The sequence below is a fragment of the Giraffa tippelskirchi genome, chromosome 1 (assembly GCF_054371585.1).
Source record: "Giraffa tippelskirchi isolate mGirTip1 chromosome 1, T2T-mGirTip1v1.2.pri, whole genome shotgun sequence".
In the NCBI taxonomy this organism is placed as follows: domain Eukaryota; kingdom Metazoa; phylum Chordata; class Mammalia; order Artiodactyla; family Giraffidae; genus Giraffa; species Giraffa tippelskirchi.
Genome location: NC_137275.1, coordinates 106890872 through 106916176, shown reverse-complemented (window position 1 = coordinate 106916176; position 25305 = coordinate 106890872). Strand labels below are relative to the sequence as shown.

At 36.8% G+C, this 25305-nt stretch overlaps 2 protein-coding genes across 10 annotated transcripts in view; one reads left to right on the top strand and one right to left on the bottom strand.

The window, feature by feature from the left end:
• Nucleotides 1-25305, bottom strand: part of LOC145505895 (neurotrypsin-like) — a 75278-nt gene that overhangs the window by 6609 nt on the left and 43364 nt on the right. The gene's annotated exons all lie outside the window — the stretch shown is intronic.
• Nucleotides 1-25305, top strand: part of LOC145506648 (uncharacterized) — a 96401-nt gene that overhangs the window by 41842 nt on the left and 29254 nt on the right. Inside the window, exon 2 of one of the 9 annotated variants that reach the window (XM_081491805.1) lies at nucleotides 13350-13401. The exons of the other annotated variants lie outside the window; for them this stretch is intronic. Coding sequence (XP_081347931.1) covers nucleotides 13350-13401 — 52 coding nt within the window. The remainder of the gene's footprint in view (nucleotides 1-13349; nucleotides 13402-25305) is intronic. 9 annotated transcript variants of the gene reach the window in all.

Here is a 25305-nt window from a genome sequence, read left to right as displayed (position 1 = left end):
CTCTTATCTTTAATTTTTAACTTCTACATAAAGTCTCTATGTAGACAAAACACTAAGACTAGAGAAAATAAAAAGTTGACCACTTGTGAAATTTGGTATTGGAAAACAGTTGAGTTTATTATGAAGCCTTAATATTTAATATTATATAAAATAAGCATTCAGGTAGAAAATCATCTGATTTTTAATTTTTATTATAATAATTTGTATTGATTGATCTACGCTTATGCAAATCATAATTTTTAAATATTGTTTTCAGATGTACACTAATTGATAATTATGAATCCTATTGTACTACTGGAACTTCACACCAGGTGAAGTTTTCACACCAGTACTTCTCAAAATAGTTGTTTTTTTGACAATTCTGGAATTAGATTAACAAGATATTAATGAAAATAGTTCCCTTATTCAATTATATTTAAAGATGATTAAAGCATCTATTTCACTCATTTAAATTTAATTTATAAATCCATATGGTATAGAGAAATAAGCAATGATATTTACAATTCATAGCAAAGAAATATAAGACAAAGAATAAGAATGCCATTTGCCAAGGGGAATTTAGAAACCAGAGCACTAAATCCTGGATCAGAATCCTTATATTAAATTATTGTTAAGTAAGCAAGAAAGAAAAACACCAATACAGTATACTAATGCATATATATGGAATTTGAAAGATGGTAACGATAACCCTATATGCGAGACAGAATAAGAGACACAGATGCATAGAACAGTCTTATGGACTCTGAGGGAGAAGGTGAGGGTGGGACGTTCTGGGACAATAGTTTTGAAACATGTATGTTATCATATGTGAAACAGAACACCACTCCAGGTTCGATGCATGAGACAAATGCTCAGGGCTGGTGCAATGGGATGACCCAGAGGGATGGGATGGGGAGGGAGGTGGGAGGGGGGTTTAGGATGGGGAACATATGTAAACCCATGGCTGATTCATGTCAATGTATGGCAAAAACCACTACAATATTGTAAAGTAATTAGCCCCCAACTAAAATAAATAAATTTATTAAAAAAAAATAAAGAAAAAAAAATTATTGTTTTATAACTAAAGCAGAATGAAATGTTTGATATCACCAACTGTAAGCCCATTACAAACATCCATGAACAGAAACATCGATGTATGAAATTATTTTGTAAATATATTTAAATCAATTAAACTCAGAAATATTCTTATGTAGAAAAATACTTACAATTTTCAAATATAATTGCATTAATAAGAAGAAAATAATTTGTACATAATTCTCATTGGCTCCAGAGAATGTGTCACTGTGAGCAACATGTGTTATGAAAAAAAAGAGTTTAATAAAACTGAAACCCCATGACCAAACCTAGTTTGAAAGGACACTCCAATATTATAGTGCTATAATAATATTTGTGATAGCAGATGTAAAAGCCTGAATGCAGATTTTAAACTATCTAAAGAACTCTGTGTGATAAGGATTTTGCTGAAGTGTCATCATTAAAATATCTTGAACTTGTCTTTCAACTCGGGTATGAAAAGCAGAGTCAGATCAGAGAATTAGCATGTATGGGCAAAATCATCACTCCTACAGCTCATAAAAGTTTGAAATCCATTCAGAATGATCCATTGAGTGGTCATCCAGCCTCTACTTAAATAGCTATGGTTCTGGTTAGAGAGATTGCTTTAGAACCCCTACACCTGTCTAGTCTAGCTCCTCAAACCCTAGAGTAGCATAAAAAGGAGAGAGTGTAGTTAGCTCTAAATCAGTGAAGGTTTTTGTGTAAAGAATTATTCAAAAGTGGATTCCTGGAGTTATACCAGGAAATCCTACTGCTATTATGCTCAGTTCCACAATCATGTTTGTCTCTTTGCAACCCCATGGACTGTAGCCCAGCAGGTTCCTCTGTCTTTGGGATTCTCCAGGCAAGAATACTGGAGCGAGTTGCCATTTCCTGCTCCAGGGGATCTTCTCAACTCAGCGATCAAAACTGTATCTCCCACATTGACAGGCAGATTCTTTACACTGAGCCACCTGGGTAGCCCATTTTGAAGAACAGTTGATCAATAATATTGTGATAGTTCCAGGTGTACAGCAAAGTGATTCAATTATACATATACATGTATCTATTATTTTTTCAGATTCTTTATCAATTTAGGTTGTTACCTTACAGTGACCAGTGTTCCCTTTGCTGTACAGTAGGTCTTGGTTGGTTATTTGTGTGGAAGTGTTGACTGAAGCTTATTTAGTGCTCTGCCTGAGAACTATGCTATTGTAAAAAAGATATGCAATACTTCTTTTGACTCAACTGAAAAGAAACAGTTTGAAACTATAAAAAGATTTGCTGTTGTTTTTATTCAGTCACTAACTAGTATCTGACTCTTTGTGACCCCATGGACTGCAGCAAGCCAGGCCTTCCTGTCCTTCACTATCTCCTGGAGTTTGCTCAAACTCACTGAGTCAGTGATGCTGTCTAACCACCTCATCCTCCTCTGCCCCTTTCTCCCCTTGGCTTCAATCTTTCCCAGTGTCAGGGTCTTTTCCAATGAGTTGGCTTTTCACACCAGGTGGCCAAAGTATTGGAGCTTCGACCCCATTCACAAGCAGTCAGTTAGTTTAAAGACTTACTGAGTATGGTCCTGCCCAACAGAGCAATATCCAGTTTCCCCACAGCCAGTCCCTCCCATAAGGAAGCCTGAATAATCCTCTTATGATCATCCATCCAAGGTCAGACAGAAGAAATAAAAACTGTAATTTCACAGCCTCCAGAACAAAAACCACAATCACAGAAAGTTAACCAAAATGATCATATGGATCACAGCCTTGTGCAACTCAGTGAAGCTATGAGCCATGCCATGCAGGGCTACCAAAGATGGACAGGTCATGGTGGAGAGTTCTGACAAAACGTGGTCCACTGGAGAAGGGATAGCAAAGAACTTCAGTATTCTTGCTTGAGAACCCCGTGAACAGTATTAAAAGAGTTGTAGTTGCTCAGTCACTAAGTCATGTCCGACTCTGTGACACCATGGATTGCAGTATGTAGGGCTTCCCTGACCTTCACTGTCTCCTGGAGTTTGATCAAACGCATCTCCATTGAGCTGACCATGCCATCCAACCATCTTATTCTCTGTCACACCCTTTTCTTCCTACCCTTAATCTTCCCCAGCATCAAGGTCTTTTCCAATGAACTGACTCTTCACATCAAGTGGCAAAAGTACTGGAGCTTCAGCTGCAGCATCAGTGCTTCCAATGAATATTCAGGGTTGATTTCTTTTAGCATTGACTTGTTTGTTCTCCTTGCTGTCCAAGGGGAACTTGAGAGTGTTATCCAGCACCGAAAACTGAAAGCATCAATTCTTTCATGCTCAGCCTTCTTTATGGCCCACCTGGCTCAGATAGTAAAGAATCTGCCTGAAATTCGGGAGACACGGGTTCAATCCATGGGCCAGGAAGATCCCCTGGAGAAGACAATGACTACCCACTCTAATATTCCCAAGGACAAAGGAGCCGGGTGGACTACACTCCATGGGGTTGCAAAGACTGGGACATGACTGAGTGAATAACACTTACTTTCTTATTAATAATGTAGAATGACTTTACAAAAACATTGTGGGTGTCCCCCACTTTCTGAAAGTTTACCTTAGCCACCTGACATTTATGAATACAAACACTGGTAATTGTTTCACTTATGAAAAAAATAAATCGAAAAGGGACTTTGTTTTCCCCCCAAAAAGAAATCTATCTTACTAAGATTCGTTAGTTTTTTAAACATTTTTTTAAATTTTCTTTTATTGAAAATTAGTTAATTTGCAATGCAGTGTTAGTGTTCAGATGCACAGCAAAGTGATTTGATTATGTGTGTGTGTGTGTGTGTGTGTGTGTGTGTGTGTGTGTATGCATATATTCTACTGTGGCTCATGAGGAGATCATGAACTCCTTATTGCCAAATTCAGACTTAAAGTGAAGAAAGTAGGGAAAACCACTAGATCATTCAGGTATGACCTAAATCAAATCTCTTATGATTACACAGTGGAAATGAGAAATAGATTTAAGGGACTAGATCTGATATACAGAATGCCTGATGAACTATGGATGAAAGCTCGTGACATTATACAGGAAACAGGGATCAAGACCATCCCCAAGAAAAAGAAATGCAAAAAAAGCAAAATGGCTGTCTGAGGAGGCCTTACAAATAGCTATGAAAAGAAGAGAAGCAACAAACAAAAGAGAAAAGGAAAGATATACCCATTTGAATGCAGAGCTCCAAAGAATAGCAAAGAGAGATAAGAAAACCATCCTCAGAGATCAGTGCAAAGAAATAGAGGAAAATAATATAATGGGAAAGACTAGAGATCTATTCAAAAAATTAGAGATACCAAGGGAACATTTCATGCAAAGATGGGATCAATATAGTACAGAAATAGTATGGATCTAACAGAAACAGAAGATATTAAGAAGAGGTGGCAAGAACACACAGCGTTCAGTTCAGTTCAGTCACTCAGCCATGTCTGACTCTTTGCGACCCCATGAAACACAGCACGCCAGGCCTCCCGGTCCATCACCAACTCCCGGAGTCTATCCAAACCCATGTCCATCGAGTCTGTGATGCCATCCAACCATCTCATCCTCTATCGTCCCCTTCTCCTCCTGCCGCCAATCCTTCCTTCCCAGCTAATGAGAAAATTTAAAGCAGAGATGGGGCATTTTAAAGTGCCTCAAATCAGGTACATATACTTGATGAAGTAGTCCATACCAATTGGAATTAAGAGCCAATAGCAATTTAAATTAAAAAAAAAGATGAAGAGCAAAGTCACATTCAGAGATAGCCTCTAAACTCATGAAAATTAAAACTGATCAAACATATGTAATTATCAATTCAGATTAAATATATTTTATGACAAACATAGCTTGAAATCCTTAGATATCAAACAGATGGCACGTTCCATTTGTAAGGCTTCATAAGTCACGTGCTGCCAAAATAGAGATTGTGTATGTTTCACACCTAGAAAAGACATAGCATATAGCTGATTTACAAGGAAAAATAGTCTACAAGTTTCCATAAATGAAGAAAGTATCATGTTATGACTTTGATCTAGATTGTATATGGTAGATAACAAAAACAAACAAAAAGGGCCAGTGTAACAAAATATGAAGGAATATTTAAAGGATGTTAAAGCCATTTGACAATGAATTTATACAGTACCTGAGAAATAAAAAAAAATGGCATATGGAAAAAAAAAACATTAATTCTTCTAGATTCATTGAAGCTGCTGAAATGGAAATAGACTTCTGATTGAATATCCCTTTCTGATTAAAAGGGAGGTGGTTTAAAGGCCAAGCAGTTTAATTAAAAATGGTACTAGATTGAAAGTCAAGAGAGCTGGCTATAATCACAGCTCAGTCTTAAATACATGACCTGAAGAAAGGTACTTTCTCTAGGTCTTGGTTTACTCAAGAGAAAATGAAGTAAATAATATCTACACTAAAGGTCTGCAATGAAGATTGAATCAGGTAGAATATGTTGAAGTTGCTAGCCGAGGACAGTTTCTGAAAAGTGTTTCAAAAATTCCCTTTCCTTGTCCTTGGTGGTTTAGTGCTATGCACAATGGGGTGTAATACAATTAATTTTTAAAGGTATTATATATTGGACAGGCTGAGTTGGCGAGTATGCTATGACCTCCCAACAGCACTGGGAAAACGGAGATGGTGGGAGGATTGTAAATTTGACTGTTGAGGAGCAGTGGTAACCAGTTGCTAATGCTAATTGTAGAAAGGTTGTGATGAATGCAGACTTCATTCAGGTGAATGTTTATACATAAGGGAGTCTCATCAAGTGAACTGGGCAGGGTAGACAGGGATTCCAAGCAATAATCAAGGTCACGACTATTAAGAGTATGGTTCCGGGTAATCAGTGTATTCAGAAGAGAAATGAGCCAGTGGTTGAGAAACTGGTGAAAATACTGTGCAGGATTGTGAGAGTTGGGCAGACCGTCACCAGAGGGTTTCTTTACCAGGACAGAGGCATGTCAAACTCAAATTTAGAATTATTGAGGGAATACCCTGGCAGTTCAGTGGTTAAAACTCCATGCTTCCAACGCAGGGGGTACAAGTTTGATCCCTGGTCAGGGAGCTAAGATCCTACATGCTGAGTGGCTGCCAAAAAAAATAATAATAATAATAATAATAAATTTAGAATTATTGGAATGAAGCATTTGTGTATTTGTAATTTTGGTAGATTTTTCCAGTTTTACCTCCTTAGATATTTCATGTATTCACACATCTATCCACAATGTATGAAACTACCTCTATGCCCTAGATTTACAAATCAAAACAATGTGTTCTTAAACTTTATTTTCACTGATGTGATAGTGAAAACTCATATGTTTTCGTAGGCTTTATATCTGACTAAAGGTGTAATAGGTTGGATCTTAGTTTCTCCTACTTCTAACATTTTATTGGAACATACCTAAAAATTGTTGACAAATAATAAGTTCAGGGTCACTTTGGAAGAACAAGTGTACAAGAAAAGAAAGTGTGGAAACCTGTTTTAAAAACCCATTTACACAATTTCTTTGTGGTGGACCTTTGGTAATTTATTTAGTTTCTGTGAGCTTTAGTTTTCTCTTCTGTAAATAGAATTACTGAATTGTGAAATTTACTGAAAATCTTATGAAGTACCTGCCATTTAGTATGCATATAAGACTTCATTTAGAAACAATTTAAACTCTTTATTTAGTACTAAATTATGATTGGGTAAATATGTATGTTTCATGCTTAAGTGATTTTTATCCCATTTGTATGTTCTTTAGGAGTTTAGACACCCAAATGCATTAATATAGAACAGGTTATGTCCTGTACATTCTAGGTAAGCAATGTGATGTGTATTTACTGAAAATGCATAGTTCAGTAAGTAAGTTAGAATGCTGTATCCTGTCAGTAACTTTGGTTTCTTTAGGGTTTCATAACAAGTCCCAATTCCAACTTCTTTCAGAATAACTTTGTCTAAAGGTTTTGGAAATGCTGTGTGGAAATAGAATTTCTAGCGCTGAGTTGTGTGTCCTGTGTGTCATGTGCTAAGTTTTGTCCAACTGTTTGCGGCTGCATGGAGTGCTGAGTTTTACATGATCTCAATCCTTCCTCCTCAAATCTAGTGTGTTGTTTTATTTAAGATTGATGAAACATATCTCATTCCTGTCATCTATTATTCCCATTATGTAAGATAATTGAAATTTCACTTTTGTTTTTCCTCCTCTATCTTGGGAAAATTGTACATTTCTAACTTGCTGGGAGCTTTAGCCTAATCCTTGAGGTCAAGGTAGAGAAAAATATCAGTACATTCCAATTTAATCTTATGCCTGGTCTTCTGCGAAGTCTACTTAATCTCCTTGTACCCATTGAGTCTGTTTTTAGTCTCTTTCACTACACTTCATAGTACTTACCACAATTGGTAATTCTATATTTATGTATGTGTTAACTTCTGAAAGATTTGCCTTCTTACAACTAGAATACAAGTCCCATGTATTTGGAGAACATTCGCTTTATTAACCATTATGCACCAATTCTAAAAACTTGACTCAGCCTATAGTAGTTATTAAAACATATTTATTGAATAAATAAGTACATTCCCATACTGTCAAATACCTTTAAATCTATCTTAGGAATAGATTACTTATCATATTATGAATGATTTAGTTAAAGCCCTTCTACATGTTCCTCTGTTTTTCTCTGTAAAATGCCGTCTTTATAAAACAGCAAATTTTACTGCTTCTCTAGGCTGATATGATCCTCAGAGTTTCATTTTTCCGTTTTAGATAATTTCCACGTTAATTAGAAAGCAATGAAACAAAATATTATTATTGTTAGTCTCTAAAGCATGATACCGGAGAAGGCAATGGCACCCCACTCCAGTACTCTTGCCTGGAAAATCCCATGGATGGAGGAGCCTGGTAGGCTAAGGTCCATGGGGTCGCTAAGAGTTGGACGACTGAGCGACTTCACTTTCACTTTTCCCTTTCATGCACTGGAGAAGGAAACGGCAACCCACTCCAGTATTCTTGCCTGGAGAATCCCAGGGACGGCGGAGCGTGGTGGGCTGCCGTCTATAGGGTCACACAGAGTCGGACACGACTGAAGTGACTTAGCAGCAAAGCATGATACTATAATGCATTTGTTCCTCCACTAAAGCTATTGGTAAAATAAAAGGCAGTGTTTCAGTTTCATAGGTTTCTCTAACTGCCTGGTGAATGCAGTCATTATTTTGGGGGGTACTTTCTGACATATACATGGAGAGTAGAGTATAAGAGCCTGTCTTTAAAAACTCACTGTCCAATAGGATACAAAAATCTTAAGGGGTGTGACAACTGCCCCAAAAGACCAACAGAAAATCCTGAATTCAGTAAAGCTAAATTTATTTGACATATTGCAATAAGGGAAAATAAACTATAACTGTCACACTCTTGGTAACATCTCTGAAGGGGAAAACTGGGGAGGTGGGGAATATTTGCATGATTTTAGAATTTTAAAGAGTAATTTTCAGGTGAATCTTGCAAGAAGGGAAACTAGCTGGGACCGGGCAGAGTTCATGACATAACTGATTTGGATTGGCATGTACAGAGAAGTGAGGGTTTTGAAGTAAGGTATGACAAGTAAGCTTAGTCTCCATAAGTAAGCTGCTCTCATTTGCTCAGTCTTATCTTCCAGAAGTGAGTATTCCCTGGAGCAAAAACCCGATTTTACTTTGCTTGTTCTCAGTATTGTTTAACATAGTCAGAGGAAGTATGCTCAGTCTCTGTGTTGTTTAACACAGGAAGAGAAAATTATTTTGGTATCAGGTTTCAGTCCTTCGTTTTTGTGATTTGTCAGCTTTGGCTGAAGAAGACTATTATCATCTGATCACATGATAAATTTACATATGCATCACTGTTTGAGCTAGCCAACTCATTGGAAAAGACCTTGATGCTGGGAAAGATTGAGTACAGGAGGAGTAGGAGGCCACAGAGGATGAGACAGTTGAATGGCATCACCGATTCAATGGACATGAGTTTGAGTAAACTGGGAGATAGTGAAGAACAGGGAAGCCTGGCATACTATACTGCGGTCCTTTAGGTCACAAAGAGTCGGACACGATTTAGCGGCTGAACAACAGCAACACCGTTTGATGTTATGGTTGCATATAAAGTTTCTGATAATAATCACTGCAGCTGTTTAAGATTTTCTTCTCTATGCGGGGGAGATAATTTATTATATAAATATTGTTTGATGGAATTGCAGCCATGAAACAACATTTAAGACTGAAGATTACACAATTGAGCACTACAACACACATATATACTAATATGAATTATTATCATCAGAACTATGGTTCACTTCTAAGCCAGAAATAGTCCTCATTTTTGAGAACAGATCAAATCCCACACCCACATTATCTCAAATTATATATGGGTATTTCTTGTATTTGTCCAGTTTTGGCATCAGGGTAAATTGAAATAATAGAATGAGTTGAGAAGTATTCTATCCTCTTCTATTTTTTAGAAGACTTTTTAAGGAATTGGTCATGTTTTCATTAACTGTTTGACCATAAAATTCTTTGGAATTCAGCCTCAAAGCAATCTGTACACTACATTTTTTTTTTTAATTGTTCATCAACTCACAAATCTACAAGTGTATCTGAAAAGTTTACCCATAAAACTCTACCTTTCTGTAGCTTCATCATGTACTATGGATATTATCTTAGCACTTTATGGAGCAGTGTCACATACAAAACAGATGCCCTCTTCTTTTTCCTGAATGTAAAGTATTGTTAATTTGTTAACATTGAACTCATGGTGAGCAGCACTGCAAGTCATGCTTGAATGAAGCTTATCTAACACACGTTTTTTCCTAAAAAGCACATCACAGCCTTCTTGTGCCTGTAGACAGCACTTCATTACACTTGAGGCCATTTAAAATAGCAAAATCACCAACAAAAAGCATAAAAACATGAAAAACTTGACACTAAATATGTGTCAGAAAAGAAACTTGTTACGTGTGAGAGCTGACGTGACAGGGCAATGTGTTGCCTGATTTGACCTCAGCTTAGAACATGTATTGGGTGATTCAGATGATTCATTACTTTATATAAGTTTGTAAATGACTGTGAACTTGCCCTGAGTATCCATTTGGGGGGTTACAAACACATTTTGCAAGTAGTCAGATTTACAAATGCAGAATCCATGAGTCATGAGAAGCAATTGTACATTAGTATGCTCAATAGTGTCCTACATTTCTCCAAGGCTCTTTTCATTGTTCCTCATTCTTACTTTTTTTCTGCTCTCAGATTCTATGATTTCTATCCAACTGTCTTCGTGTTTACTGGTTTATTCTTCTCCTAACTCCCATTTCCTGTTGACCCCTGAAGCAAAATTTTTGTTTGGTTATTGGGCTTTTTAAACTCCAGAATTTCCTTTTGGTTCAATTTATAATTTCTATTTTTCATTGATCTTTTATAATACGTGAGACATTATCATCATATCTTCCTTTAATTCTGTAAGTATGACTTCCTTTAGTTCTTTGAATGTATTTGTAATAGCTACTTTAAAGTTTCTGTCCTCAAAGTACAACATTTGGACTCTCTAAAATGCAGTTTCTTTTGCCTGTTCTTTTAAATCCTAAAAATATGCTTTCTTATTTATTTGCCTTTCTCATGGTTATTTTTTTGGTTCCAAACTGGATATTTGATAATATATTATAGCAGCTCTGATACTAACACCCTATTTCTAAGACTATCATTGTTTGCTAGTCTACTTGTTTGTTTGCATTTATTTTCTAGTTAGTTGCTTGCTTTAGTTGAGTGAAATTAGTTTTTCCCCAAATGTGCAACCCTTGATGTTGCGCTCAGAGAGTTCAGGCTTGAGTATGACTCCTCCTACCCCACTGGGTTAAAATGATTTTATCTCTGTCCTCTTTGACTATCTCTTTCTGTGAACTCCTTTTTAAGGTACTGCTTTAGTTGCAGATGAAATATCATCTGCATTGGTATCGGATGCTGCAGTTAGCCTATGCTAATTTCTAGCTGATTGCTCTATTGTTTTGACAACGCCCTGGTAAATAAATTACTCTGAAGTCTGATCTGATTCTGCTTGAACAGAAACAATCTGATTCCAGTTTCTAGGAGTTGTCTTTGAGGCCACACTTTAAGGCTTCCTCCACCCCCAGGAGGGCTCTTCTTTGCTGCTTCTTTCCTTAGTTATTTCTACTAACCTTCTAGCTGTTCTGTCTTTTCTCTTATTGCTGTTACAGAGCTATAAGCCCCCAACTAATTTACTCATCACCAAAATGACCACTGTTGATTCCAGTGTCCTTAGGCTTGAACTTCCCCACACTCCGTTCCATATAAGATGAGTCCTCTTAAGGAGATGTATGGAGTGCTTTGTTCTTTTAGCCTTCCTCTTCTTCCCAGGCAGAATGTATCTGCTACTGCTTCAGAGTTTAAGGTGAGGACAGCACCCTATTTCTCTTGCAGAGACACTCATGTTCTATGAGCAGAGTTCTAGGCAAGGATACTCTGTGTCTTCTTGGCTTTCTTCTCCTAACATGGAACCTTAGCTATACTCGTGAACTAAGACAAGGATGCTTAAGGTCCAGTATTCTCAGCCTGTCATGCCTGATATAGAACTTTGGTCCTATGACAAGGCCTAGGTAGAGGAAGAGGGCCTCTAACTTCTCTGTCATTTTTGCCTGAAATAGAGCTTTTGGCACATGAAGCTGGGAGAGGAAAGGGTGAGAAACAGGTCATCTGCTCCTCTTTGACAGATACCATAACCCTAGGCTTGGACTGTCATGAAAGACTTATTCCATCTTCTTAACTTCACATGCCTGTCACTTTACCTGGGGAGGGAAGGGGGCAAGTCATAGTTCAAATGGCACTGACTCTATTCTTCTAAAAGTTAGTAGATTTTCTTGAATAAGTGTTTCTCCATTTATTATATGACCTTAGGATGACTTCCAGAGATCTTTAAATTGTTTTCCATACTTCGATCATTAGTTTTTTGTTAGGAAGAGGATCCACAGAGTTCCTCACATCACTATTCTAGAAGTGCTTCTGACTTGACTTTTCTGGGATGTTTCACTGTTTATAACATCTGTATATCTAAATACTTTTCCCATCTCTGATAACTTCTCAAAAAATTGTATTGTGACAGAATATACATCATCCTTTATAACCTATTGTGGTCACTTCATGTTGGGAGTTCTAATTGTAAACTGAGACATGAAAGCCTTTTCTGCTTCCTTATTTCCATCCTTAATTGAGGTTTCAGCCACAGTATTGTCAAGGAGTAACTGTGGGCATAGGAAGAGAATAGAGACTTTTTATTTCTAGTCCTATTTTCTAGTCTTCTCCTAGCTCATTGCTTGAGTATTGGAAATGTTTCTATCTATCTTTTGGGTCTTTGATAGGAAGTCAACTCTTATGTCATCTGCCTGTATCCTCCACACTATGTTTGTTTGGTATTAAAATAAAAGCTATGTGTTAAATCTACAAGCTCTGTATCTTAAATTTTAAATCATTTTACAATGCCTTTCTCTTTCAAAAGTCAAAACTGTTATAAATCACAAGTGTTTTTACTTTCAATAAATTGTCTTTTCAATAAGTTTTCAATAACCAAAACAGAATGTTGCTGTTTATTCCTGCCTACCCTTAAGGGCAAGGGAAATGGAAAGCTATCACCTCTGTCCAACTGTTAGGAGTAGAAAGGGCAGTGAGCACAAGGAAACTTGGACCAAAAATGTCAATTAACATTTCACAGTATTATCCTGCTATTGCTTTAGAATTACTCGGCAAATCACATGGTGTTTTTATTTGGAGGAGGGGGTCTGTGGAATGGTAAGGGTGGCTGCTAGTAAAAGCTCAGTTGGTTCCTTTCTTCTGTAAAAACCAAATATAATTTAGAAGAGAAAGAAGAATAAAGAAGTGAGTTACTTACTTTCATATGGTTTCTTTTAAAATTATGATTCCTAAAACCTGTTTTCTCTTAGCTCTTTTCGGAGTTTCCATTCCTGTATGAAGAGTCCAGAGTGCCCTAAGTCTCTGACACGCCATGTTCATCTTTTTTGCATTTATAGAATGTTGTGGTTTCGCCCTGTTTGCATAGACTTCAGCTGAACATTGTCATTCTCTGTTTTTTATGTGAGTTCTACTTGATTGTTTCATGCCACATTTTTTTTAATGTGTCTGAAAGTCAGCACCACCCAAGCAATAAGGGCAAATTTTCCCTCTAAAAGAGGCAAAGAATTCATTATAAGTAGTTTTTACTAGGAAACAAATGGGAATGTTTTCTAAAAAGTAATAAAATGAGAAAGCTACCAAAATTGTTAATCATTATTTCCCCAGATCAGAACACCCATCGGGTCGAAAGCCAGGAGAAAATTTTGAGGATCATTAAATCTGGTATGTTAGAATAATATTTTTACTGGTTAGTCTTTCCTGAAGGGCCCAACTTTTTTCTTTTAATTTAGTCATTCAGCCCTGTCACTGGTCAGTGAGTCAAGGAATGGATTTAACAATAGATACTGATTGTTGCTGCTACTGCTAAGTCGCTTCAGTAGTGTCCGACTCTGTGCTACCCCATAGACGGCAGCCCACCAGGCTCTGCCGTCCCTGGGATTCTCCAGGCAAGAACACTGGAGTGGGTTGCCATTTCCTTCTCCAGTGCATGAAAGGGAAAAGTGAAAGTGAAGTCGCTCAGTCGTGTCCGACTCTTCGCGACCCCATGGACTGCAGCCTACCAGGCTCCTCCGTCCATGGGACTTTCCAGGCAAGAGTACTGGAGTGGGGTGCCATTGCCTTCTCCGGATACTGATTGAGGGGTTGCCTTTTCCTGACTTGTTTTTCAAAAATCTGGATCCTTAATGAGATAGGAAGGATTTGAAGCGTAGACAAATTATTTTGCGGAGTACTGTAGTCAGAACAAAACTTTTCTGCTCCCCACCTTATGAAAAAGGACAGATAGAGAATAATTCAACAGTGGTGGATCCCATAGAGAGAATCCCTGTGCTATCTTCATGGACTGACTCCTGGAGAGGTAGAATGGAGAGGCAGAAAATCCCAAACAGGTTTTTGCTCCATGCCCAGGTTGATCCTACACAGATAGCAGGTTCCAAGTATAAAGAAGCTCTGTTTTTATCTCAGCCTTCTTCCTCTCCTTCAAAATTCCCATAACCTACCATTATGTTGTATGAGTGACAGAATAATCTCCCTATGTCCAAGACTTCAAATCAAGGAAGTGTTGAAAGAAGAGAGCTGTCAGACATGAATGAACCATGTATATGAAATTAAGTTATATAACCTTCGTAATCTGTGTGGACTAATGACAGAGACCCAAACAGGACTAGGAATTAGCTGTGTGGACAAAAGACACAAAGGCCCAGATGCCTATAGCTTTTCGTTATTGTCCAATAAGACTGCTCAAACTTGAGCTGTCACACTTGCTTTCTATCAGTAGGTAAAAGAGATTCCTTTTCTATCAAGTTTCTCATACAATATTTTCTTACATCTCATTGGCCAAAATAGCTATATAGCCATGTGTGCTTATTTGCTCAGTCGTGTCTGACTCTTTGCAACCCCATGGACTGTAGCCCACCAGGCTCCTCTGCCCATCGAGTTTCCCAGGTAAGAATGCTGGAGTGGGGCACCATTTCCTATTACAGGGTATCTTGCTGACCCAGGGATCGAACCCAAGTCTCTTTGGTCCTCCATTGGCAGACAGATTCTTTACCACCTGTATAGCATACTAACTGAAAAATAGGCTAGAAAACACTGTTGATTGGGATGACGATGTGTTTGGTTGATTAAAATTAGGCTTTTTATTAAGGGCTTATATTAAAGAATGCTGTTCCTGTGGGACTCCGATACTTTATCTTGGAAACTCTAGTCATCTTCTCCCTAGGCTCTTAACTCCATCTTCTCAACTCAGACTATCCTGGGCTCCACTCGGATTCTCCCTGCCTGCATTACAACTTTGACGTTTTCTCAAGTTGATAAGTTAGGTCTATGATGGGTTTCATTTTGTTTGTTTCTCATCATGAAGGATCACTTTTCCTCCATTGCCTTCATTGTCTTAAAAACCGTTGTTTCTTTTTTGTGTGTTTTAAGTAGGAAGGGTTAATGGGGTCCCTGTTATTTTGTCCTGGCTGTGAGTGGAAGTTCCCTCCTCTATTCACTTTTTCCTCCTATTTATTATTATACTCATACCTCTCATCTGCTTGGTGAGTTCTTTGCAGATTACTTTGGTATTCGTTGTAATTTGCCAAAGTGTAAGTGAAGTTAGCATATGCACTTTACTTCCTGTCAGAGATAAAAGTGCTTATGAGTAGTCCTGTCTCTACTTACTAATTAGGCCTCTCTGCCCATAGAATTTGAGCCTGAGGGGATGGGAATTAGTTCAAGAAGAGAATGTGTCTGGAGTGAAATGGTGTGGACCCAGAAAGCAGTAAGCAACACCCTGAACAGACCTTTGTAGAAATGACTGAAGGCCAGGGTGTATGAAGAACAGATTAAGTTGGAATACTTCTTGGATAACACTCCTGTGGACTTTAGCCTGATTCAAATTTGCAATTTGTGTGTGTGTGTATGTTTAGCAGTTAATGTGTTATGATAGGGATGACACCTAATTTAAGGGACTGAGAGATAATTCAGGTCTGGTTTTAGAAAATGACTCCATTTTCTAGCATAAAATGTTTTCAGGGTAGGTAATCTCCCATCTCTAAACTTCAGTTTCCTTTTCTTGCGTATGGTAGGGAAGGGAATATACTACTAGATCTTTTTTGTTGTTGTCCAGTCACTTGAGTTGTGTCTGAATCTTTGTGACCCCATGGACTACAGCACACCAGGCTTCCCTGTCCTATCCTATCTCCCGGAGTTTGCTCAAACTTACATCCATCCTCTGCTACTTGATCTTTACATACTAAATTTCTATTTTTTATGAAAGGTTTTCTGGTTTAAGTGGACTAAATTAAACTTTCTATATACATCACAGAGCCTCTTTATACCTGAACTTTCTTTCCCCTGTCCAAACTTTTGCAATTCCTGGTAACCTCCAAGGTTTGTGCCCTCTGGAGAATTGAAAGAACTACATTTAGGAATTTGGTTTGTTGCTCTTTCTTCCCTCCTGCAACTCAAATTTTTTGCTCACACACAAACAGTGTCACAAATAGAATTGGTGTCTACAACTGGAAATGCAAAAGACCTCAGGATATAAATTGAGTTGAATATAGTGATTGGGTATTTTCTGTTGACAAATTAGTCTTTATAATTTTGGGGGTCGAGATGTGCTTGAGTTCTCAGTCTTAGGGTTCACAACAGTTTTATAGATCTGAATTCTACTGCTACTGTATTGTTTCCAATACATTTTATGGGAGCAAAATATCTTCATACCACTAAACAACATCTACTTGCAAGTGAAGAGGAAACAAAAGCTCATAAAACTGCAATAAAATATTTATTTGTCTTCAGCAGTAGGATTAATTTTATCACTGTAGATTTATGACCCTAGAAATTCGTTGGTGGATATTTAATATATCAAAATAGCAGAACAAGGAGCTTGTATTAAGAAATGTGTTGTGAAACTTGTGATTTACCAGAGAAAGCAGATTTTTTTCCATAGGAGTTAATAAAACAGCAACAAAATTGAATTAGCTTGGCATAAAGTTTAATTGCCTGAGGAAAGATTTGATACTGCTGTTGCATTACTGTTTATTATATATAACATATCTTGGACTTGTGGATCATCACCCCCCACCCCCACCCCCAGACTGACTGGGAAAGCTAATGATGGCAGTAGGATTGTAGTGTTAGTGTCTAGGAATCTTCCTTTTGATTTCCTCTTCCTAACACGAAGGAGGAAGAGTTCACTACAATGAACTTTCCAAAAGGGAAAACAGGACTTTATAGTTTGTTGCCTCCCTCAATGCAATTCCTTTGTTGAAAGCCTCTCTCTTCAAAAATTCCATAGCTCTTCCGTGCTATAGTACCTTGTGAGAGTGTGCCTTAGTGACATTCAGCTTATGCATCTGGGTTTTTGTTTTTGATAGAAATAGCCTGATAGCAGAAAGTCGTAAAAGAATATAGTAAATCTACAACCTTCCGATTTTCTCTATTTTGAGTTGTGGCGGTAAGTATGAATTATTCTCTTTCTGCTCATATTGTGTCCGACTCTTTGCGACCCCATGGACTCTCCATGGAATTCTCCAGGCCAGAATACTGGAATGGGTAGCATTTCCCTTCTCCAGGGGATCTTCCCAACCCAGGGATCAAACCCAGGTTTCCCGCATTGCAGGCGGATTCTTTACCAGCTGAGCCACAAGGGAAGCACATATATATATATATATATATATATTTCTTATTTTTTGAGCTCCTATAAGAATTAGGTACACACTTAGGAAAAAAAACACAGTCTCTTGAGATTGTAATGTGGGAACTAGACATCTTCATGTTCAGAAAGGTTAGAGGTATATGGTCTGACAGAGGCAGAACGACTTCAGTCCCCATAATTCAGCTACTACAGAATTTGAGAATAGAGCCACTAAATCAATGATATGTCCATAGAGTTTACAACCAGAGACAGTCTCAGTTCTTATCCATAAAACTTGTAACAACTAACCTTCTTGGCGACTGCTTTGTGAATTTTCAATCAGAAGGACAGTCCCCAAAGGATGGCTGAGTCTGGATCATTGTTATGGAAAGTAACTGAGTAAGTGAAAATATGTATCATGAGAAGAAGCCAGTAGCTTCCTTTTAGTTTTATTCGAATGAGGGGAAAAAAGGATTTCTTTCTTTTTTTTTTTATCCTAGTGTCTCCTGGGGTCTTGATGATTTGTATTTTTAAAGTATGTCATCAAGAAAAGCATTTGCTTTCCATCACAGATCTGATTAACTCTCTCAACCCTTTGCATGCTCTTGATAATAGAAGCATGTGTACATTTGATGGAGTCTACAGGAGTCCAGAACAGTGAAGCTTTTGGGCTTAGTCATATCCAGTGCTTTTAGGCCACCCTCAGCCCTGTTACTGATTATCTACCCAGAAAAGATGCTAAAAATAACACAATATATAAATTTGACTCATTGGCAATTAGCCATTCAGACTAAAAATTCCATTCAGACATTAAAAAATTAGTCCATAAAATCTGTGTGATTTTATGGCGTAAAAGAGATTATCAATTAACTTCAAAGTAACATGGTTATATGAATGCTAGTGTCTCTCTCTCTCCCTCTCAGATCCTGATTCAGATCAGTTCAGTCGCTCAGTCGTGTCCAACTCTTTGCGACTCCATGAATTGCAGCACGCCAGGCCTCCCTGTCTATCACCAACTCCCGGAGTTTACCCAAACCCATGTCCATCGAGTCGGTGATGCCATCCAACCATCTCATCCTCTGTTGTCCCCTTCTCCTCCTGCCCCCAATCCTTCCCAGCATTAGGGTCTTTTCCAATGAGTCAACTCTTCACATGAGGTGGCCAAAGTGATTCGAATAACCAAATACATTTAATAATAAGGAAAAATTCACATCAGTGCTTCTTACTAACAGAAAAGATTATATGACTACACCATGGAAAAGAAAAATAGAAGTATACACTGTTGCAAAAAAAGTATTCACAGAAGTTGAAAGCAAAGAATGAACAAAGAGATGCAAACTCATTTAAATAAAGGAATCATAATATTAATGCCAAACAGGTAGAAATAAATGCCCAACATATTAAATGTACCAATACTACTGCATTATTGATGGACACAATCGTCCAAGAAAATATAAATACCGTTATTCCTTGCATTAAAATAACCAACATAAAAATACATAAAATAATCAAAATACACATCTGTGGAAATCTAAGAGAAGTTGAAAGAGCTTCCCTGGCGGTTCAGATGGTAAAGTGTCTGTCTGCAGAAGACCCAGTTTCAATCCCTCGGTCAGGAAGATCCCCTGGAGAAGGGAATGGCTACCAACTCTAATATTCTTGCCTGGAGAATCTCATGGACAGGGAAGCCCAGTGGGATACAGTCCATGGGGTTGTGAAGAGTCAGATACTATTGAGTGACTAAGCATGCACGTGCGCGCGCGTGCACACACACACACACACACAAGAAAAGTGAAAAGGAACCCAATACTAATAGAGTGAGTATTTTTACAGTCCTGGGGATATCAGTAATCTACAAATAAGCTAGTAAGTAAGCCAATGCCCTTCAGAGTAGGATTCTTTCCCTCATCTCTTATAAAACACTAGAAAAATTTGGTTGCATTTTCAGCTATAATGTAAGCATCAGTGTATTGCAAAATGCAGTCATTTAAGAGAAAATATTGTCTGACCATAATACAAGAGGGAAATAATAAAACAAAATGAATAATACTCAATAACTTGACCATCTCCCAAATTTCACAGGACTGTGTTATGACTCTCTTTCTGTAGAAGTTTTTTTTTTTTTTTTTTTTTTAATTTGTTTTCAGAGAACTTCTTAATCTAAAGACATTCTATGGCCATCAAAGTGACATCATTTAGTACTTTTCTCTTGTGGTTAATAATCTATGTACTATAATTCTTTCCAAATAGCTCTAGTTCTGGTAACACAAACCAGTGGGTTAAAATCTGAGCCTTTCACACTTGCATTGAATACAATGTGCCATTGTCAGTACTAAAATGCCACTTAATTGTGTTCCTTTACTTATTCTTATACATATCCCTATTTTCAAAGTCCTTTTCATTTTTTGACAGGTAAAAATTAAACTGGTAATCTTCCTAACTGGTTCTTAGACCAAAAGAAAATATAAATGTAAATTATATAATGTATAAAAAGGTCAGTGGTAAGAATATTATATATCAACATTTATGAGAGATTTTCAAAGTTGCACTCAGAAGAAAATAAATGTCTCTATATGCTTTAAATACTAAAGAATAAACAAGGAATTTTTTTAAGTTTTAAATTTCATTGAAGATTTTTAAAAAAGAATATCTAAAATAAAGCACACGTTGGCAAACTCTAGTCCATAGGTCACTTCTAGCCCACTACCTGTTTTGGTGAATAACATTTTATTGAAACTTAGCTATGCTCATTGACTTTTAAATTGTCAGTGGCTGCTTTTGTGCTACAAGGGTAGTGTTGAGTCATTGTGACAGGGACTATTCAGCTTCAAAGTCATACAGCCCTTTCAGTTCAGTTGAGTTCAGTCGCTCTGTCATGTCAGACTCTTTGCGACCCCATGAATCGCAGCACGCCAGACCTCCCTGTCCATCACCAGCCCCCGGAGTCCACTCAAACTCATATCCATCGAGTCAGTGATTCCATCCAGCCATCTCATCCTCTGTCGTCCCCTTCTCCTCCTGCCCTCAATCCTTCCCAGCATCAGGGTCTCTTCCAATGAGTCAACTCTTCGCATCAGGTGGCCAAAGTATTGGAACTTCAGCTTCAACATCAGTCCTTCCAATGAACACCCAGGACTGATCTCCTTTAGGATGGACTAGTTGGATCTCTTGCAATCCAAGGGACTCTCAAGAGTCTCCTCCAACACCACAGTTCAAAAGCATCAATTCTTCGGCGCTCAGCTTTCTTCACAGTCCAACTCTCACATCCATACGTGACTACTGGAAAAACCATAGCCTTGACTAGACGGACCTTTGTTGGCAAAGTAATGTCTCTGCTTTTCAATATGCTATCTAGGTTGATCATAACTTTCCTTCCAAGGAGTAAGTGTCTTTTAATTTCGTGGCTGCAGTCACCATCTGCAGTGATTTTGGAGCCCAGAAAAATAAAGTATGACACTGTTTCCACCGTTTCCCCATCTATTTCCCATTAAGTGATGGGACCAGATGCTATGATCTTAGTTTTCTGAATGTTGAGCTTTAAGCCAACTTTTTCACTCTCCTCTCTCACTTTCCTCAAGAGGCTTTTTAGGTTCTCTTCACATTCTGCCATAAGGGTGGTGTCATCTAAATATCTGAGCTTATGGATATTTCTCCCAGCAATCTTGATTCCAGCTTGTGCTTCCTCCAGTGCAGCGTTTCTCATGATGTACTCTGCATATAAGTTAAACAAGCAGAGTGACAATATACAGCCTTGACGTACTCCTTTTCCTATTTGGAACCAGTCTGTTGTTCCATGTCCAGTTCTAACTGTTGCTTCCTGACCTGCATACAGGTTTCTCAAGAGGCAGGTCAGGTGGTCTGGTATTCCCATCTCTTTCAGAATTTTCCACAGTTGATTCTGATCCACACAGTCAAAAGCTTTGGCATAGTCAATAAAGCAGAAGTAGATGTTTTTCTGAAACTCTCTTGCTTTTTCAATGATCCAGCAGATGTTGGCAATTTGATCTCTGGTTCCTCTGCCTTTTCCAAAACCAGCTTGAACATCTGGAAGTTCATGGTTCACGAATTGCTGAAGCCTGCCTTGGAGAATTTTGAGCATTATTTTGCTAGCGTGTGAGATGAGTGCAATTGTGCAGTAGTTTGAGCACTCTTTGGCATTGCCTTTCTTTGGGATTGAAATGAAAACTGATCTTTTCTGTTCTTTTCCAGCCCTTTACTGTACTTACTGTAACCTTAATCTAGGGCATGTAAAGAAAAGGATTATTAAAAATAAAATTATAAAATAATGATTTTAAAATTAATCTGTGATATGTCAGTTGTTTTTAACATGTTCTAACATGCATAGAAAACCATGTAATGTTATGCTATTTTGTTAGCATCCTCGCATACTAAAACATTGAATGAAAAGCATAATGAAAAAAATAGATACGTTTCTCACATACAGGTGAAATATTGAAAGTAAATATTATTAAATCTAATTCAGCAGATGTTTAACTATTAATTACCTGCAGCCAAGTGAAAATTTATTCCAGGGTGTATAAATTATTTACTATACGGAAATATGTTAATATACCTAATCACATCACATAGCCCAAAGCCGAGAAATCATGCATTAATCTTAATAGAGACAGAGAAACAGTTGGTCTCTTTTTATGATAGAAAAATATTAATCTAGAAATGGAAAAGTATATTCTCAGTATGCCACAAACAGCATACATACTCTGATGTTTTTCACAGTTAAACATCAGAGATGGTCTTTTAAAGTCATAAATGGTACAAGAATATCTTCTATTTCATGAATATTTAAGGGAAAAAAGTTAATGAAAGTTCCAACTAGTGAATAAGACATGAAAGATTTGATAAGAGGAAAACATTATTATTTTCAGATTATATTATGACTATATTTCCTGAAAACAAAGTCTGGAAATTAGCAGATCTGATAGTTGTCCTCATTCAAGCTTCTTCAGTTGGCCAAGGGATTCCAGTGAGTTTGACATGTAACATTTATTAGTTGTGTCTTTGCATTTTCCTTCAATTCGGAACAGTTCCTCATTTTTTCTTTGTATTTCATACCTTGACAGTTACAGAACTATAAATCAGTTATTTCATAGAACATCTGTTAATTTGGGATGTTCCTGTTAGTTTAAAGTTAATGCATCATTGGCTGAAGTATTTCAGAAATAGTGTTGTGTTCTCATTATATGCCCATCCTATCAGATGCACATGTTTTCCTTTGTTCTATTACTGATAGTGTTTACCTTTGATAAGTTGATTAAAATGCTACTTACCATTCTAAACTTACTATTTTTCCATTTTTGTAATAGGTGTTATATCAGGAGATAATTTGTAACCATAAGAGTACCTATCCTATTCTGCATTATTTTATCCATCTGTTTATTTATATTGGCATGTATTCATGGCTTTCTGTTTTATTCAATGATTATAATTTGTTTCTACATATATTTAACTGCTCAAATTGTCCAGGGTGGCCAAATACTGAAAATTATCATACGGCCAGGATCTGCACTGATTACATTCCAAAGCTAGGATTTTTAAGAAGAATTTTTAGATATACTTTAGGATGCATGAGTAACTTGAATGATGGAAGAGAAGAAAAAAAAAAAAAACGCAAGCAACTAATAAGGACAATTTCCATCTCAGGCTTCCTATTTATTATTGATTCCCAAGGAAGGGCTTAAGTCATAAAAATCATTAAAGATGTAAAAGTTGAGATACTGATCTCTAGCAAACTGGGGGTTTATCTGAATTATGCAAAAGAAATGATCTGTAGAGTTTTTCACACATCTCTATTGACACCAATAAATATGGTTTCGTTTAATTAAAAGCCCTCATTATGGCTTGCATACTGCCTGGGGCTGAGTTGTGAAGCCATTAGAATGGGTTCTAATCCAATCTGTACACAGAGACTCACAGAAGGAAGATGTTGTGAAGAGACAGAGGGAGAAAACAGCCACCTACAAGCTGAAGAGAGAGGCCTGGAACAGATCTTTCTCTCCCAGTCCTCAGAAGTACCCAACCAGAGTGCACACCTTGATTTTGGACTTCCAGATTCCAGAAGTGTGAGACAATAAATACCTGTTGTTTAAGCCACCCAGTGTGATTTGTTACAGTAGTCCATGCAAACTAATACACCTTCTTTACATTATCTAGTTACTAGAAGGGTCTCCAGCTTGCGCCTCTAAGATTGATAAGGACTCAAAGAATACCATCCAACATGGTGAAATTATCAGAACCTAAGGAGGTGAAGTAAGCAGCTAACAAACCAAGTATCACTCAATATGTGTTCAACCCCATGTATGTAATCACTAGATGACATTTTTTAACTGAAAGAAAACACAGTTGGCAAGATAGACACATCCAACTTTGATTCCTCGAATTCTTCTTTGTTGCCCCAGAGTTGCTGGCTCTCTAATCTCTGATCATACCCACTTCATGTAACAGGCATCATAGTGGAATCAATACAGCAAAGTCAAAATTAACAACCTTCTCTATGTGTTGTTTACATTAGCTAAAAATTTTTGTAATAGGCATGTTACAAAATGCAATATATTTAAAACTTTACATTTTTTATTATTATATCTGAAATTTAGGGATTCTTTGCAAGAGGAGCAAGGGGAAAAGTGATTTTCAATGAAAAAATTTAAAGAGATGAAATTCTTCAAGTTTTTGATTTTTACACTTTTTAGTGTAAAATTAAGAAATTAAGAAAATTAAGAAATCATATACACATGGAATTCGATCTCCACATTTCATCCTAGTTGTTTTATAGGCAGTTTTTCACATTCCATAAAAATAAAAATGATAAAGTAGTTTTAAAGCCTAAGTTGCATATTTTGTAAAAATAATATATACAATATTTCTGAACCTAATTTTAGCCATTCATTTTATTAAATCATTGGATTTTCGATGCTTGAAGAGAAACTGAATGACAGAAGCCATTCTATTAATACCACCTCACTAAGTTCTTTTTGTTATAGCAATAATAACATACATGATTTATTTCTAAAATCTTAAAATGCTTGGGAAAACTAAACAGAGTATATAGTACCTTTCATTATATATCTCAAACTCTGATTACAACAGAGTTTTCTTTATTTCAATTTTCCTCTAAAACTGATTTAATACATTATTTTTAAGAAATAATATTTTTCCTAAAAGAACGATAAAATCTAGCATAAAAGTAAAAGTTGAACTTTATACCGTAAAATTGAGAGACAATGAAGGTGTGAAAGATATCTCTGTTAAGATTTAATACTCTGAACTTTAGAATTAATGCAGTATTGGTGGAGAGTAGTCTTAGGGCAATCAGGGCAAGTAAGTTTGAGATAGGATGTGGAAAATTCAGTAATTAATAAATTTATTTAAATTTTTAAAAAAGAATGCAGTATTAAAATAAGAAATCTACATATTTACCATCCTACAAATTTCCCCCAACTAACATAGGCATTAACTACACTTGTACTAAATCACCTTTACTGACCTAGAATATTGTTTTTGAGCATTCCATCTACCACACACCTAAAATTAGGAAGTGTCTACTGAACTACTACTAATTTTGAGAAAAGTTTCATTCACAATTAAAGTTAAGGTCAATGAGTTGCCTTCAAATAGTTGAATACTCTTAGTAGTCTAACAGCTCTTATCATAGCGCCAAAGAAGTGAAAAAACTCAATTGTTTTTAAACTGCACCATTACATGGTCTCTTTCCCTAAACTTCTCTTTTAATTATGCAGTCCTTTTTGATAAGTGGATAAGTAATGATCTCTTTGGATGAATAAATGGTAATCTGATTCTACTGCAAAAGAATAATTTGGCTCAGATATAATGTTCTTTGGACAAATAAGTAGTTAATATATTACCAAAATTAGTACCAAAGAATTCATAATAATAATCTCATATTTTATTAATAATTATCACCCTCAACTTTTAAATTTTTTAAAAATATATCTATCAATATAATCCTAGAAAATTAAAAATTTTTA